This window comes from Ylistrum balloti, unplaced genomic scaffold (genome assembly GCF_031769215.1).
Source record: "Ylistrum balloti isolate Yb309-2 unplaced genomic scaffold, AGI_CSIRO_Ybal_v1 Utg369772, whole genome shotgun sequence".
In the NCBI taxonomy this organism is placed as follows: Eukaryota; Metazoa; Mollusca; class Bivalvia; order Pectinida; family Pectinidae; genus Ylistrum; species Ylistrum balloti.
The window spans coordinates 635,649-650,078 of record NW_026781965.1 but is presented as its reverse complement, the minus strand read 5'-3'; the positions used below and the strand labels follow the sequence as shown (position 1 = coordinate 650,078).

Here is a 14,430-nt window from a genome sequence, read left to right as displayed (position 1 = left end):
TGATATATAAATCCCGTCTCTCTGTGATCTCTGATATATAAATCCCGTTTGTCTGTGATCTCTGATATATAAATCCCGTCTCTCTGTGATCTCTGATATATAAATCCCGTCTCTCTGTGATCTCTGATATATAAATCCCGTGTCTCCGATATCTGATATCTATACTAAATGATCTTGTTATCCGTTGTGATCCTAGAATATAACTTCTAGAATGTTGAAATTTTTCCTGTTCTAATCCTATTTATTTATGTTCGTCGATATCGTAATTCCGTAAGATAACACCCAAATACGAATGTGCATGCTGTTCCTCGTAGACACGTGGGATCCTCGGTTCTGGTGGTATATGGTATATATAACCCACGGGGTATTGTAATTCCGGGATATATCGGTAAGTTTTATAATTACTATAATGCTTAATCATAAATTGATCTGTGTGAGTGGTCCCCAATCATCTACAAGTATTTAGATATAAAGATTTTGATCTTTGGCAACTTGTAAACTGTTATAGTTGTTTACTAACCAATTGTCCCAACCTATTTATCTTATTTCATTTCAACATTTTCATTTAGAATGGCACACAAAAGGTCATGACGATATACCACTGAATTTCTTTTCAAATATTATTAATCAACCGTCTGGCTGAAAATTAATTATAGAGACAATATTGCGGTTTTCCTGGTTACCATTCTTGTCAGTTAACAGACGTCAGGATTCCGGGTTTCCCCAATCGCTTGGAGATGATATAACAGTATAATTGGTCACCAGTTACCCCAACAGGCTGTCAGAGTGACCAGCGTGGTAATAGATTTCCGTGTGGCGCTTCCGTCATCAATGGACAATGTAAAGACATAATAGATGGGAGACCATTTATACGATGTGTTCCGAAATGTCATGTGATCAGTCTAATTATAATATCAACACTTCTGACTAAATGATAAAAGAAGTGTAATCGCGTGAGGTAAATATTAAATATATGAGATGGAACAAGAGTCTTTTGTCAACTGGAAAACCGCCAACATCCGACCCCACCCCCCTCCTCCATCACCCAAACCCCCACCACCCAAACCCCCCAAATAAAGAAAAAGAAAAAATCTTTCATGAAGTGACAATCCGATCCTCCCTAGAAGCTATTTTATTGACACTTTCATTTAACTGACTACGGAATCTATAATCGTATGGTGATACGTTTTATGATCATGTTTACATTTCCCTATCTCGCTTCTTAAGTTTCCTAATAACGGAATGGTTGTTCTCTCTACTGACAGACCCCATTTTAACGAGTTAGTAATCGATTTGTTGCATAACCTGCTATTTTATGCACGTGAAAATCGTTATTGCTAAATGCATAGTGTGAACACATTATTGGATATTGATAATTTTCGTACAAGTTCGTAGGATTGCAATGAACTGACTAAACCACAGCAGCTACGTGTATGTCGTCATTTAAAACTCGGCTAAACTTATCTACGGCTTCCCGAAAAAAACTGTCAGCAGGATTTTTATCGCTCATTAGCCAAACTGCAGCTACTAAAACATACGCTGTATAACAGCCGAACATCAACTACTCGTAATGTGGAATTTTTTCATCAGCTGTACCTCAGCACTATCTTTCTTTACTCGAATATCAGCACATATCTGAACTATTCATAAGTTGAATATCAGCACATACCTGTAACGTTCATAACTCGAATATCAGCACATATCTGGACCACTCATAGGTTTAATATCAGAACATCTATGTACTACTCATAAGTCGAATATCAGCAAATATCTGTATCATTCATTAGAGGAAAGTCAGCACATATCAGATTATCTAATGCGACAAAATCGCTCTATCGCGATTAAGATCTTCTAACGCGACAAATAAGCTATATCGCGATCAAGATCATCTAACGCGACAAATACATTATATCGCGATTAAGATCTTCTAACATGACAAATAAGCCCTATCGCGATTAAGACCATCTTATGCCACAAATACATTATATCGCGATTAAGATCATCTAACGCGACAAATAGGTTCTATCGCGATTACGGTCACCTAACGCGACAAATACATTATATCGCGATTAAGATCTTTTAACGCGACAAATGGGTTCTATCGCGATTAAGATCACCTAACGCGACAAATAGGTTCTATCGCGATTAAGGTCATATTCCGTGGTAAACATCTTCTTTAACGATAAAGATCACATTAGTGGAGCTAACTTGCAATAAAGATCAGATAAAGAGAATGTATTTAGATGTTAGTTGGTGTATAGTGATCTCCGGCAAGTGAGCAGTTTATGATGAAATGGAGATGGATTTGGTGACATAGTGCTTGGTACGTTGTGGATGGTCATACGAAAATCCTGCTACATAATCTATACCACGCTTAGCTGAAGTGGTGACTTGAGACATCATATTAAGTGACCTCAAGATTTCTCACATGAAGACAATTTACTGATAAGAAAACTTTCGAGTTCCACAGAATACACTGGGTAATTTTCCGAGCATTGCGCAGTTAATTCATAGAATTAAAGTCAGACTTTTTAATTAATGACATTAACAAAATCACATGACAACATCTATTTACTTTCTTAGACCGGTGTAAAGGTCACCATGGTTATGAGAGAGTGTACATTTGATAAAAACGACAGGACCCCGTCTCTACATGTTATGTGATTTACCAACCTAAAAACGGTAGGCTATTTGTGTCTAGCTTTCATAAAAAACTACTCCTACAGGCATTTACAGTCTGAATCAAAACAAATTCTAAGTTACGTAACGACACTGAGTCACACAATTAAATTAATGCACATATATATTCTGAACGATAATGAACGCTTGCAGCCAGTAGAAAGTTTGAAGGATGGCATGACGGACGAGGGGAGGTAACTCCAGTTCCATTGTGTGTTTTAGACACCAGGCACATCACATTTAGTTCAAGGAGCCTTAAAGTTTTTAAGTCAAGGAGAATATGGATCTACCGTAGTCTGCACCATATTAGTTTTTATCTTCTTTGAAAGGACAGTTTAGAACGACACCACTTTTCTCTTTTGGAAGTAAAGCGTCACTTTGTTATGTAGTTAACACCGTCACTTTTTTCAGCTTTCATTGTTATGGAGGACTGGACTTTGACTAAGTGTTAGTGTGTTTAACTGGAGCGTGACTCTGTGTTGTATTTAACAGATGCACGACTTTGATTTAATTTGAAAGTGAAGGGTGAACTCGGTTGGATAAAGAAAGAAACGTGGCTTCACTGTAGATTAGTAATAAAAAGTCACTCTCATTGTAGTTAGGAAGTGAAGCGTGTTTTTTTTAAACCCCGACACAGTAAATGGATGTCCCGCCACCAACCTTGCCACACCTCGGGAATTTATTTACTTAACGGGTTTTACGTTCACTATTACGGCCTTTCAGTGGGCAGTAAATGTCTTCTTTGTGTTGTCCCTACCCCCAGTATACATTTCTATACTCCACCCCAGTTCCGTCCCCTATCGCCACTTGTTTAGCCGATGATCACATTCTAGAATACTGTAAGGTGGTACTGCAGCTCAGCCACGTAAGTTCTGTTAATGTGTGTGAGGAAGGCGTCATCTGCGAGAATGTGTTGATGCAAGGCTAAGTGCAGGTCTACACGAACGTGCCATTGAATGCTTCCGGGACACTGCAGTGAAGGTGAAGGTCGAGTTCTCATAACACGACCAAATCTGTTCCCTCCCATCCCCATTCCCTGACGTAAGGAGCGATATGAAGTAAAGTTCTAAATCACACGTGCTTGGCTCTCCGTCAATATCACGCCAGACTTGTGGCATTGAAAAATTATATTTCAACATAATGTCTTTGATGCTGGCAAATAGTCAGTATAACTGGTATCTGTACAAATGATTGCGTCATTTTAAAACCTGCAGCTTATCTTGGATGTACATTCGAAAGTGTTGATAGATTCTATATTGTCAATGTCAGATTTACCTCTTAATGCACAATAATCCGCGACATTCCTGTACAATTGCGCACATTCCCCTAGCTCTTCTTCTCTTAGTTACCCCTTCATTCCTCGTCCACAATCCCCCTTTCACCCATTCTGTTTCTCGGTGAAATTCGTTGAGACAGACTCGCACATATTAACAATAAAAATTCCAATGTGAAAACCTCAAATTATCATTATAGATACTTAAGTCACATTTCCCACGGTGTGTACATATAAATGGGAGGTAACTATGTAAACATGACTTATTCATTTCTACAATAACCTGCCGAGTATGAGTGGTACACTTAGTATAGGGGTTTTATATACATACAACCTACACTGTACAGCATTCAAACCTTTGTAACAGCCCCTATACATCGTTTGTCTGAAGGCTCCAAAACATTGGGTCCGACTGAAGCACCATGTAGGAATGAGTTATCGATTCACTAACCCCAAGCCACAAATTGGACCACTTGTACAATGTAATCAGTATTTGGATAAGCTTACCTTGGATTTAGATAAAACCTACCTAATATCCTACCAACATAACTCATTAAAATGTGATACCCTTTTTGATGATATAAATTTCAAAGGAGCATGACTAATATCGTAGAATGTGCAAAGTGTTGTGTACATACATACACGTCTCGGGCCCCTATAGACGACAAAGGATAACCTTCAATCTGGCTACCTCGCGGGGCCCAATGTAACCACAATAACACCGGGCTACAGATTACTAACTGAGATTGACCAAGATTTATCTGGAGGCTCCCGTCGATAAAGCAGAAGACGCTTACTCTTCTAGAACACATGGTTTTATTCTCCTTGTCAGTTTTTCAGGAGTCTCCGTGTAAATATCTTTTCAATATCTTGCCCTAGTTTTATTGAATACGAGTTTGGATTATGAATGTGTTATCAATTATATTTTCTTTCTTAATTTTGTCGAAACTTTGCCAAAAGGGATACAACATGAATCAAGGCAGGTTTCGGTGCCTAAGCGTAACAGGTGATGTTATTTGGTACCGATTAACTGGTGGGACAGAGACTATCGCGAATGAGCTCGCAATTCAGTGACGTAGTGCACAAAAAAAACCCAGCCCATGATCGATAGATATATCAATATACCGCTGTTACCTACATCATGTGGGCGACATCTGTTAAAATGATTGAAAAAAAAATTTTGTTAATGCTTCTAATTAACGACAAAATAAAGACCATTTCTTTATGGAAATGTTTTGAGTGTTTTATCAAGAACTTCTTGGAAGAAGCAGAAGCATTTAACGTTAGGCCTCTCAGACACAGTTTTAAAGTTCAGTGAGTCGGTGATGGAGATCAAATGGAAAAAATATGGGTATTTTCTATGTTTTAAGTATAAAAGGCAAATATGATTTCAAATTTTACATTTCATAAAACATGATCACTTTTTTTATATTGGATGTAGTTACACGATAAATGGAGTCATCAAAATAAATCGATTACTTCCGGAATGTCCATTTAAGCAGTAATCTGTCCCTCCTACCATCCCGAAATACTCTCACATTAAACCTGACCGAACTCCTGACCTCCGATAACGAGATTCTGATGTGCAGATTGGTCATTGTCGCCTCTCACGAACATTTCACGCGCTATCAGATGAAAGCATTGAAATATAAAATGTCCATTTACGATTTTTAAAAAAACTATGTTTATGTACCAATATGTGATCTCGTGTGAGCAACGCCATCAACCTACAACAGCTGTGTTTTTGTGTTTCTCTTCAAGCTAAACACTATAAACATAGAATAACAAAAAACATATTCCTTTACTTATCTAAGGTATCAGATGACCAGTTCTCTGTCATCATCATGGCTGTAGTTCATGCTGTTAAATAAGATAAGACTCAGACGGTAATAACAGAACAAATGTCTGTCTCCACTATTTATCATATATATATATATAAAGATATAGTCGAGATCTCAACCAAGTGACAAGTGTGGTTATTTGTCCTCTAACTGCACTCATTAACACTCACTTCCAAAGACTCGTCAGAACTCACAATTTACCACTCGACAAAATGTCCTTACTTGAGACGTGTGATGGCATTGTATCCGAATCTTCATAATTCATAATTACCGTTTTCTTACCTGTACAGCACAAGTTTATCCTGGCCATATTTGGACAGGTGTATGACTTAAGTCAACTTTCACGCAGTTCTTCCGCTAACATCTGTCAAGTCTGTTCAAGTGTTATATATATTTATCATATATACTTTCATCATTTTTTGACGATGTGTGTTTTTTCTGACTTAAGCAAAACTAGCGTTTTAATGACAGTATCATCTTGTGTACGTGTAACACTGATGGCATTACGATTCTCGTACCTTCCGTTGTTGTATTCGGCCATCACATCAACCACCTGACCTTTAAAACACAACGAGATACGTTTTCCTATTGTACATAATGTTACTCTGACCTTTGTCGACTCAAAAATAGTATATTAAAACGTATGAATTCGATATTCAAAGCAAAGTCCTCGAACATGGCTCCGAAAATCGAAACCTTCCTGAAGCAAAATTGATCGAAAACAACTGACAAATCACTTGCTTAAAAGACGTGGTCAAAAGATGAAAAACCGAAAAAACTTTCTTTTCCGACCTAGGGAGCCATGCGATATGTTAACCACAGCTATTTTCTATTTCTTTCTGAACATTTCCAATAGTTTCCGGAAAAATCTGTTTTTATTCACATCAACTTTTTAATCCCAGATGTTGCAATGTGTATATAAAGTTTAAAAATAATTAAACCTTTATATATATATATATAAACCACACACACACACAAACAAACCGGCGATATAACTTCCTTACTGTCATGCTCCGAGATCGAGCTACCGGAAAAGAGAAATTCTTTGTTATACACTTCCGGTTCCAAACTGATTGTGTGTGTACTGGAAACAGCCACTGGTTTACAACACAGCTTCAGTTATCTAAACAAGTGACGATTTATGATGCACCAACTTCCCGCTGGGGACTCCCTGATAACAGTGATGGAGGGTACTTCATGGTGCTTCTACCTGTCACTCCCTATCACTTAAGAAGTGTGGTGATTGGGTTCGAATCATCATGTTGGTATGACAGGAACACAATTTAGGGTCAATGGTTTATACCATCACCTGCTAATCTCTCACAAACTAGGCATGTACACAAAAAAAAAATACAAAGACGACATTGCTAGACTTTGAAACATCTTTAAGGTATACCTTTCGCGTGTCCAGACTTCGAGACATTAGACGTCGTGGAACAGAAGTCGTACACTCAACAGACGTTGCCATGTGGTACGCGTTGACTGACCTTGGTTTGTGCCCAGGGCTTTGAGCCGTTTGACCTTGAGACACCGTCCCAGAACAAAGTGTTACTATATCATTGTTACACTTCTGTTTTCATTGCATACATAATGAGCCTATTGTTATGAATTATACACGCTACATGATCTCTACCGATTTTCATCAGTACTACTTAATGTCTGGAGTGACACAAGAAACCTAATGATCACACATATATCAGGGTTTGTTCATATGTACAAAATGTAATTCATTCTCTAGTGGTCAACCACGCGAACAAAGAAAGCTCTTTTCGTTCTCAAAGGCCTTATTGTTGATAAGGAGCCGAGGTAGACTTGTAGTTTTATATGTTGTAAAGATTCCATGATATAATCATCAATTATCGTTGATGTAAGGACTAATTTGCGTCATTTTATCAATAAACTTTGGTAAATGGAATCGCACCGAGTTACGTGGTCGGAGCTTGCGGCTTGGTTCTGTGTCCATTGAACGTCAATGCGATATGTCAGTTGTGAATTGATGTTTAGTGGAAGGCAGCAATGCTTGGTCTGTGACACAGAGGCTATGTTACAAACAAACTATTCTGTAGTCGTATTTCGTACCTAACTAAGCAACACAATCGACCTCATTCCCATCTAGACACTCTTCATCAGCAGCTAGTTCACAGAGAGTTTCTCGAAAAACAAAAATACAAAATTCTGTCATAAATTGCAATTTTTGAGTTCGTTGTTCATTGTATGTGAAGTATTGTTTCAACCAAGGCCTAATTTCTAGAATGGTCTGTTTGTGTGGTAACTAGGCCTTGATGTTGTTGTTTTTCAGTTTAAACTCGGAACTGCTCGTATGGTCTAACGTAACATCTTCAAAGTGGAAAAATGAATTTTATTATTATAGTGGTTACAGTATTCGAATGGGGACAATTAGACAGACCCATGACTAGAAAAAGTTTTCCAGATCAGATCTCTTGTAAAAGAGTTCCACAGGAAGAGGAGGTAAGCTTATACTTGTACTAGACAAATGTCAGTATTTCTAAACATAACTTATTAAGGTAAAGTTACCAGTTTAAGGGACCATGCCGGTAACTATGGAGACAACATGGCGGAAATATAAAGTTCAATAGCCACGGAAATCAAGCTTATTTTCACGAGATTTGAACGGATTCGTGTAATAAAGGTCACTTCATATAACATTCAAATATATTTCTCACGACATCTTCACTTGTTTTATATACCTCACATAAAAATGGAAATACAGTCAAGTTAATGTTTTAGATGTCCCCGTATTGGACAACTAGTCATTGCTTGGTGGCTATGTCTGGTAGCCCTAGGCTACTGACATCTGACTCGGTACGTGTATATCACCAACTTTGAGAGTACTGGCTAAGTATACCAAATACGATTGCTGAATGAAAGTAGCTCACTATGCTCAAAAAACAGTGTGATCTTAATTATCACTGAAATTAAAATAATCCATTTATCACGAGAAAGAGGCATTAAAAACACATTTAACACACTATTCTCACTAATTCCAGTGACATGTCGTTTACTTGAGGGATTTGATTAATATAGTATTACAACTATACACAGCTGCAAGAAAACTCCGGATGTTTGTCTGTCAAAATGTTTAAAAATTACTGATCATTCTTTACAATAAAAGTGCATATTGTATCTAATTACTAGCGGTTGTAAACTGAAACTGGACTAAAACTATTTAACTTCTACATCCTTTTGTCTATCACACCAGTTATAAGTACATACATGTTACGTCTCGGGTTAAAAGCGTTGACTAGACTGTTGAATGTTTCATTGTAACAACGGCATTTTAATGAAATCTCATCTCAAGGTCAACATCCAACACACGGTAGTTCCGCTCTGTTTGAACAGCAGGACATATTTTTCGCCCCACAGATAAATAGTACTTTTAAGCAGTAATATCCTGTTATCTTTTAATTAGAACTTTGTTTGTATAAACCGTGTCATCTGAAAACATACTACTACACCGTTCTGTGCGGTATAGTTTTAAAATACGATATTATATAACCATATATACCTACATATAAGAACAAACTGTCAACGCCACATGTACACCTTATCAGTAGGCAACAGGTAGGTGCGAAATGCAATACCAAAGAATTGTATAAAAGGAATTTGTCGATGTCACTGACTAATACAGCGGGCCTGTAGATTTGTTTATTGTTAAACAAATTTAAAGTGACTATTTAAAAGCAGTTTAACATCATAGTTATATGATACAGGGGCAGCGCTGGACTTCACGATGTAAACAGAACTATGGGGAACATGGTTTGGCACTTGGTTCCGACATTGTCCAGACAGAAAAAGAAAGATTAACAGTTTCGAGGGTAAATGCGAAAGTGCCACAAAAACAAACTTATCAGTTAGCACGTGGTAGTACAGATGATTGAAAGGACCCCGTATATAAGCAGCCGGCCCACCAGCGAGGTATCTAGGCCAGCATTTGTGCACGTTTTTGTATCGAAAAGGAAAGGGAAACTGAGGACGATGGAATGCCAGTCTACAGTGCCCTACAACTAATCCAAAACCCTTCCCAATGACCTTTACACAGGCTATAGCAAACAGCTAGGGTTATTTTAACTAATAAAACAATAATGCCGGTAAGTTCGAGAGGTAGGTGACACGTGTCCAGAAACAATCATGCTTAAAAATAAGAATAATCACTGATGCTTAAGTGTTATGAAAAGTTGATGCGATAACCTAATCAACGAATGACACACCAAGCTGTATAGTGAGACACCGACATATAGTTTGCACTCCAGGAACTTGGTCAGGGTCTTATCGGTACCAGCACTTCATACCGATACATGTAGAGTATAGATAACAAGGGTCATAACGACAGTCTAATTCTTGTGTTTGCTCGTAGCTCTACACTTTTAAATATGTCGATAGAACGATGCGGACACTCATAATTATCAGATTCGCAGAACCTCCGGTGTAAAACCCCGACACCCTCCCCTCTTATTGTAATAAGACCTTCTCTCAGATCCACCAAACTTCCAATGTAAAACCCCCCCAAACCCTCCTCTCTAATTGTAATAAGAACTTGTCACAGATTCGACAAACCTCCAGTGTAACACCCCTCAATATAATTGAAGTGTTATACACTTCCCCTCGGACCTCAAGTATAAACACCCTTCCCCTCCAATGCCACAATCCGTACATTCCTCGTCGTTGTAGATAAGGTGAGAACAGTTGGTCCCTCAAGTGTCCGGGTACAAAGATGGCCAATACTGACACCATTGCCTGAAGTATCCAAAAACTCGTCGATTTGTTTACTCCGAAAACAACCCAGAAATTGAGTGTTGAGAGTGGGCCTGAAGGGCCTGTTACTATAACACTTTAAACTAATAATTATCTCGGCCGACAATCAGGATACGACCGGACGGTAAAAGCGGTTCTTTTAGCATGTTCTGGGAGTGATTATCGGGATTCTGTAACAAGGACTCCGAAAGTGCCAAAATAAGACAAGCTTGTGGCACCTTAATGTAAAGAGTTCCATCACTCCCGGGCTACCAGCCACGGAGATTGATGGTCACTTGAGGGTAAAAATGTCGAATTGTTACTAACTGTCTATAGTCTGTATACAAGACCCGTACATACATATATACGGGTTTCATTTGTAACGGACAGTTCCGTAAACTGACCGTGCCACTTTAAAGGTTTGACCTTTGCCACTGTAGACAGTATGATGATGGATACAAAACACAATACGGCTGTCTACTCATCGTGTGGTTTACTGGGTACATATAAATGTGGGGTAGGCTGCCATCTCACTTAACACTCTGATTCCGTGCGGAAGTGTCGAAAGTCCGGGCGAGGTCAGAGTGATGGGATAAACAGCCCGTGTGATACTATCGCCTTCCGGGCGTGCATTCGTTCCGCGTATTATATATATGGTACGTGTATATGTACGTTTAAGTGGTGTATGTATGTATATGTACGTGTCTGTGTGCTGATGTCGACAACATGTAAACACACCAACTCCGTTTCTGTATTATAACGTGCACATACATCTGTCAACCTGCGACTATGTTAATCAAAATATTCCTGCATAAATCATATTTTAATGCCCACTATCAAACACATTAGATGTTCCAGTTTCCACATAACACTATAGATATTTAATATACTACTGCCTTTAGTTTCCAACACAAACCCCGAGGCATAATGGTGACACACTTTCGACATCGCCAGAACGTCAGTGGTTGTCCCGACTACTTTGATAATATGTAGGATTATTGTCTGGAATCTCAAACTTTTGTAATATTTCTCCCATTTAGACGGGTCAGTGTTGACAGTACTGACCATGTAGTGATACCTTTGCCATTGATTTTACAGATAAGGGTATTGAGTGGGATATATCGAAATATGAAAAGGTAATAAATTACACAGGACACATACGGATGATAATGGGGAAATTCGGTCAGGGATATCCAATTATAAAATGTTCAACAGACCCGTCCGTTTAAAAGAACCACCGACTACCCCTGAACCTGGACCATCCACCCCTGGTCTGCCTATTCTGATGGCCTATGTATGCCTTCGTCCCACACGTATCTGGTGTCACTGTCACCATTTCCCTCTAGGCTGACTGATTCACTTACCTGTTACTCTTGGTGTGTTTGATTGCTGATTGTCCTACAAAATCCTGTATTGTTTTAAGAGAGTACGGCTCAGCCGATATTCCCTGAGCCCTCTGTTTCCGTGGACCCACCGAAGCTTTAATTGTCGGAAACACAGATTGGTATTTATCCAACTGACTCCGAAGTTGTAGTATTTTCTCCTCTTTTTGTTCTAGTTGTCGTTGTAGGGCTTTAATTTGCTCGTCTTTACTCCTTAAAAGGAGCTGCACGTCCTGAAGTGAACCCATTTTAAGATTGTTGTTGTCCATGTCCGGCGTGATATCCGACAGCTTTCTGTCGTCTGCTATACCGGAAACATCCATTTGAACATCATCTAACTATTTTTTTTCCTCAATGAAGACATGTAAAACTAACTCATTCATCGAGTGTACAAACTTTCACTCACACAACTTGAAGTACGGGGTCCTCTGGAAGATATGGCCGTCCAGTAAACAGTTACTACTCTCTCTCGTACTGCCCCACTATAACTTGTATACAACTGATCACAGCTGGCATATTTTTTGTACAACGGTATGTCACATGACCCACTAGGTTATGCTACTTACTCTTATCAAGGGCAGGTAATAAATCAGATCTCCCCGCCGGCAGTGAGGGAGCTTACCTGCGGAAAGTCTACACTGTATAATTAGTAACCACAGAATGAGATATATTTGTTACATAAGCGTATGCGCTGGTGGGCCGGGCTCCACGGGGGTGTTCTGCGCTAGCGCTAACTCCCTGGGTACCGAGCGCCTTGTCAGTAACGCGGCGCAGTATGGGACATTTGATTGAACTAGTTACATATAAACATATCGGACCACGTGTTAAGCATCAGTGTCATAGCAGGAATTACCGCCTAATCACAGGAACATGTTGGTAAATTCATAGGCGTGAAATGGCGCCTCGGGTACTTGTCATGGTTTGACAAGTATGTGTTTGGTGACAATTAACACTATCAAACCTTATTTACATTAAATATTGAAATGAATTATACATAAAGAGAAGTAGAATTTGTTGGAATTGGGATGGGCTTTTTAGCGGTTCACTAGGCCCATACTGCCAGGAGGAGAGTGTCACACGATTGCTTTACAACAGGCGACGGTAATGATACCCGACCCAATCAAACCATTGTACATGAACAACATAGCAGCGTGTTATGGTGATATTACGTACTAGTAAATTATACTTGGATCGTTTAAATCCCACCTGGATAACTCATGCTTTCATCACAAATTGACCGAAATTCCCATAATACCTTGTTGATTTACCGATGTATCATGACGGTGTAAATGAAATCTCGGTATTGTTGGACGGACAGGAATGATAATGAATAAGGACTAAGTGAATAGTTCAATACACGTATCGAGTCCTATTTGTAGATAACGCTGTACAATGTACGCTTATAGGAATTACGGAGTCCGAAACCTGGCTACCACAGAGAGCACACGTATATTGTAGATAGGAAGATCAAACGGCTATATCATTAGATAGATGTCTTTCCGAATAAAATCTCATCTATATCCACTATAATTTGTACCCAATGTGACCTTTGCCCTCGAGCCCCTTCCCTGTTCCCATGTAAAAATCGTGCCAATCAGAGAGACCATTAACTCATTGAACTCAAGTCTGGCGCGAGCACTGACGTAGGAGAGTTCCAAACATGTTTACTCCCTCACGTACGTAAATTATACATTAAAAGTATACAAGTAACGTCCTTATTTTTGGAGATTTGAGAAGCCCAGACTTAAAACACCACACAAAGTTTTCTTGTGTTATATTGTGATTGTTAAAGCGCCACAACAGATGTTATTGTTTATTTTTAGACGTTGGAGTGATGGCCTGTTTCACGTACCCAATTATTCACTCATTATAAAGACATTATTGTTGGGCAATTCGCTTATAAACTCTAGATATCAAAACAGCAGTTTCCTTGCATTGACGAGGGTCATAGTCCTGATGTAACGGTATACTGTACATGCAATTAGTCGCGCGTGATTTTAGATACAAGTACATGTAGCTCTAAGGTCACAAAGGTCACACAAAGGGGAGTGAAATGGCGAACGAGGATCGAAGGGTGAGTCTGAAAGTAATGAGAGGTACTGATTGTGGGGGCTGAGACCGAGAAAGAGAGGTGATTGGGACGGCGACGTGGAGGGAGTCAGTTCAGGAGAGAAACTGGTTAAGGCTTATTTCAGAGGCTATAAAATCAGAGTCTGGGAGGAAGCGATGTAATACTGAAACAACACATTAATTGCATGACGATGCGAATGAGATTTTTTTTCATGTGTCGTTTTGACCATTTTAAACCCACGCTCCGTAATTTGTATAAACCCAAGTTTAATGTAATGTAACTTGCATTACGTTCTCGAATTAATTGACCATAGAAATCTGAAGAAGAATATAGAATATTACCGACAACACTGTCTTCCAGTGAAATCATGTTGTTAGGTTGAGAAAAAATGGGGAAGAATTTATGCACCTATACAGAACGGAAAACCAGAAT

The 14,430-nt window shown here is 38.9% G+C and overlaps 1 protein-coding gene across 1 annotated transcript in view; it reads right to left on the bottom strand.

Annotated features, from left to right (window-relative positions):
• Nucleotides 1-12,250, bottom strand: part of LOC132543952 (cGMP-dependent protein kinase 1-like) — a 102,107-nt gene extending 89,857 nt beyond the window's left edge. The window contains exon 1 of the mRNA XM_060207510.1: nt 11,910-12,250. Within this exon, the coding sequence (XP_060063493.1) occupies nt 11,910-12,250 (341 nt within the window). The remainder of the gene's footprint in view (nt 1-11,909) is intronic.
• Nucleotides 12,251-14,430: the final 2,180 nt, after the last annotated feature.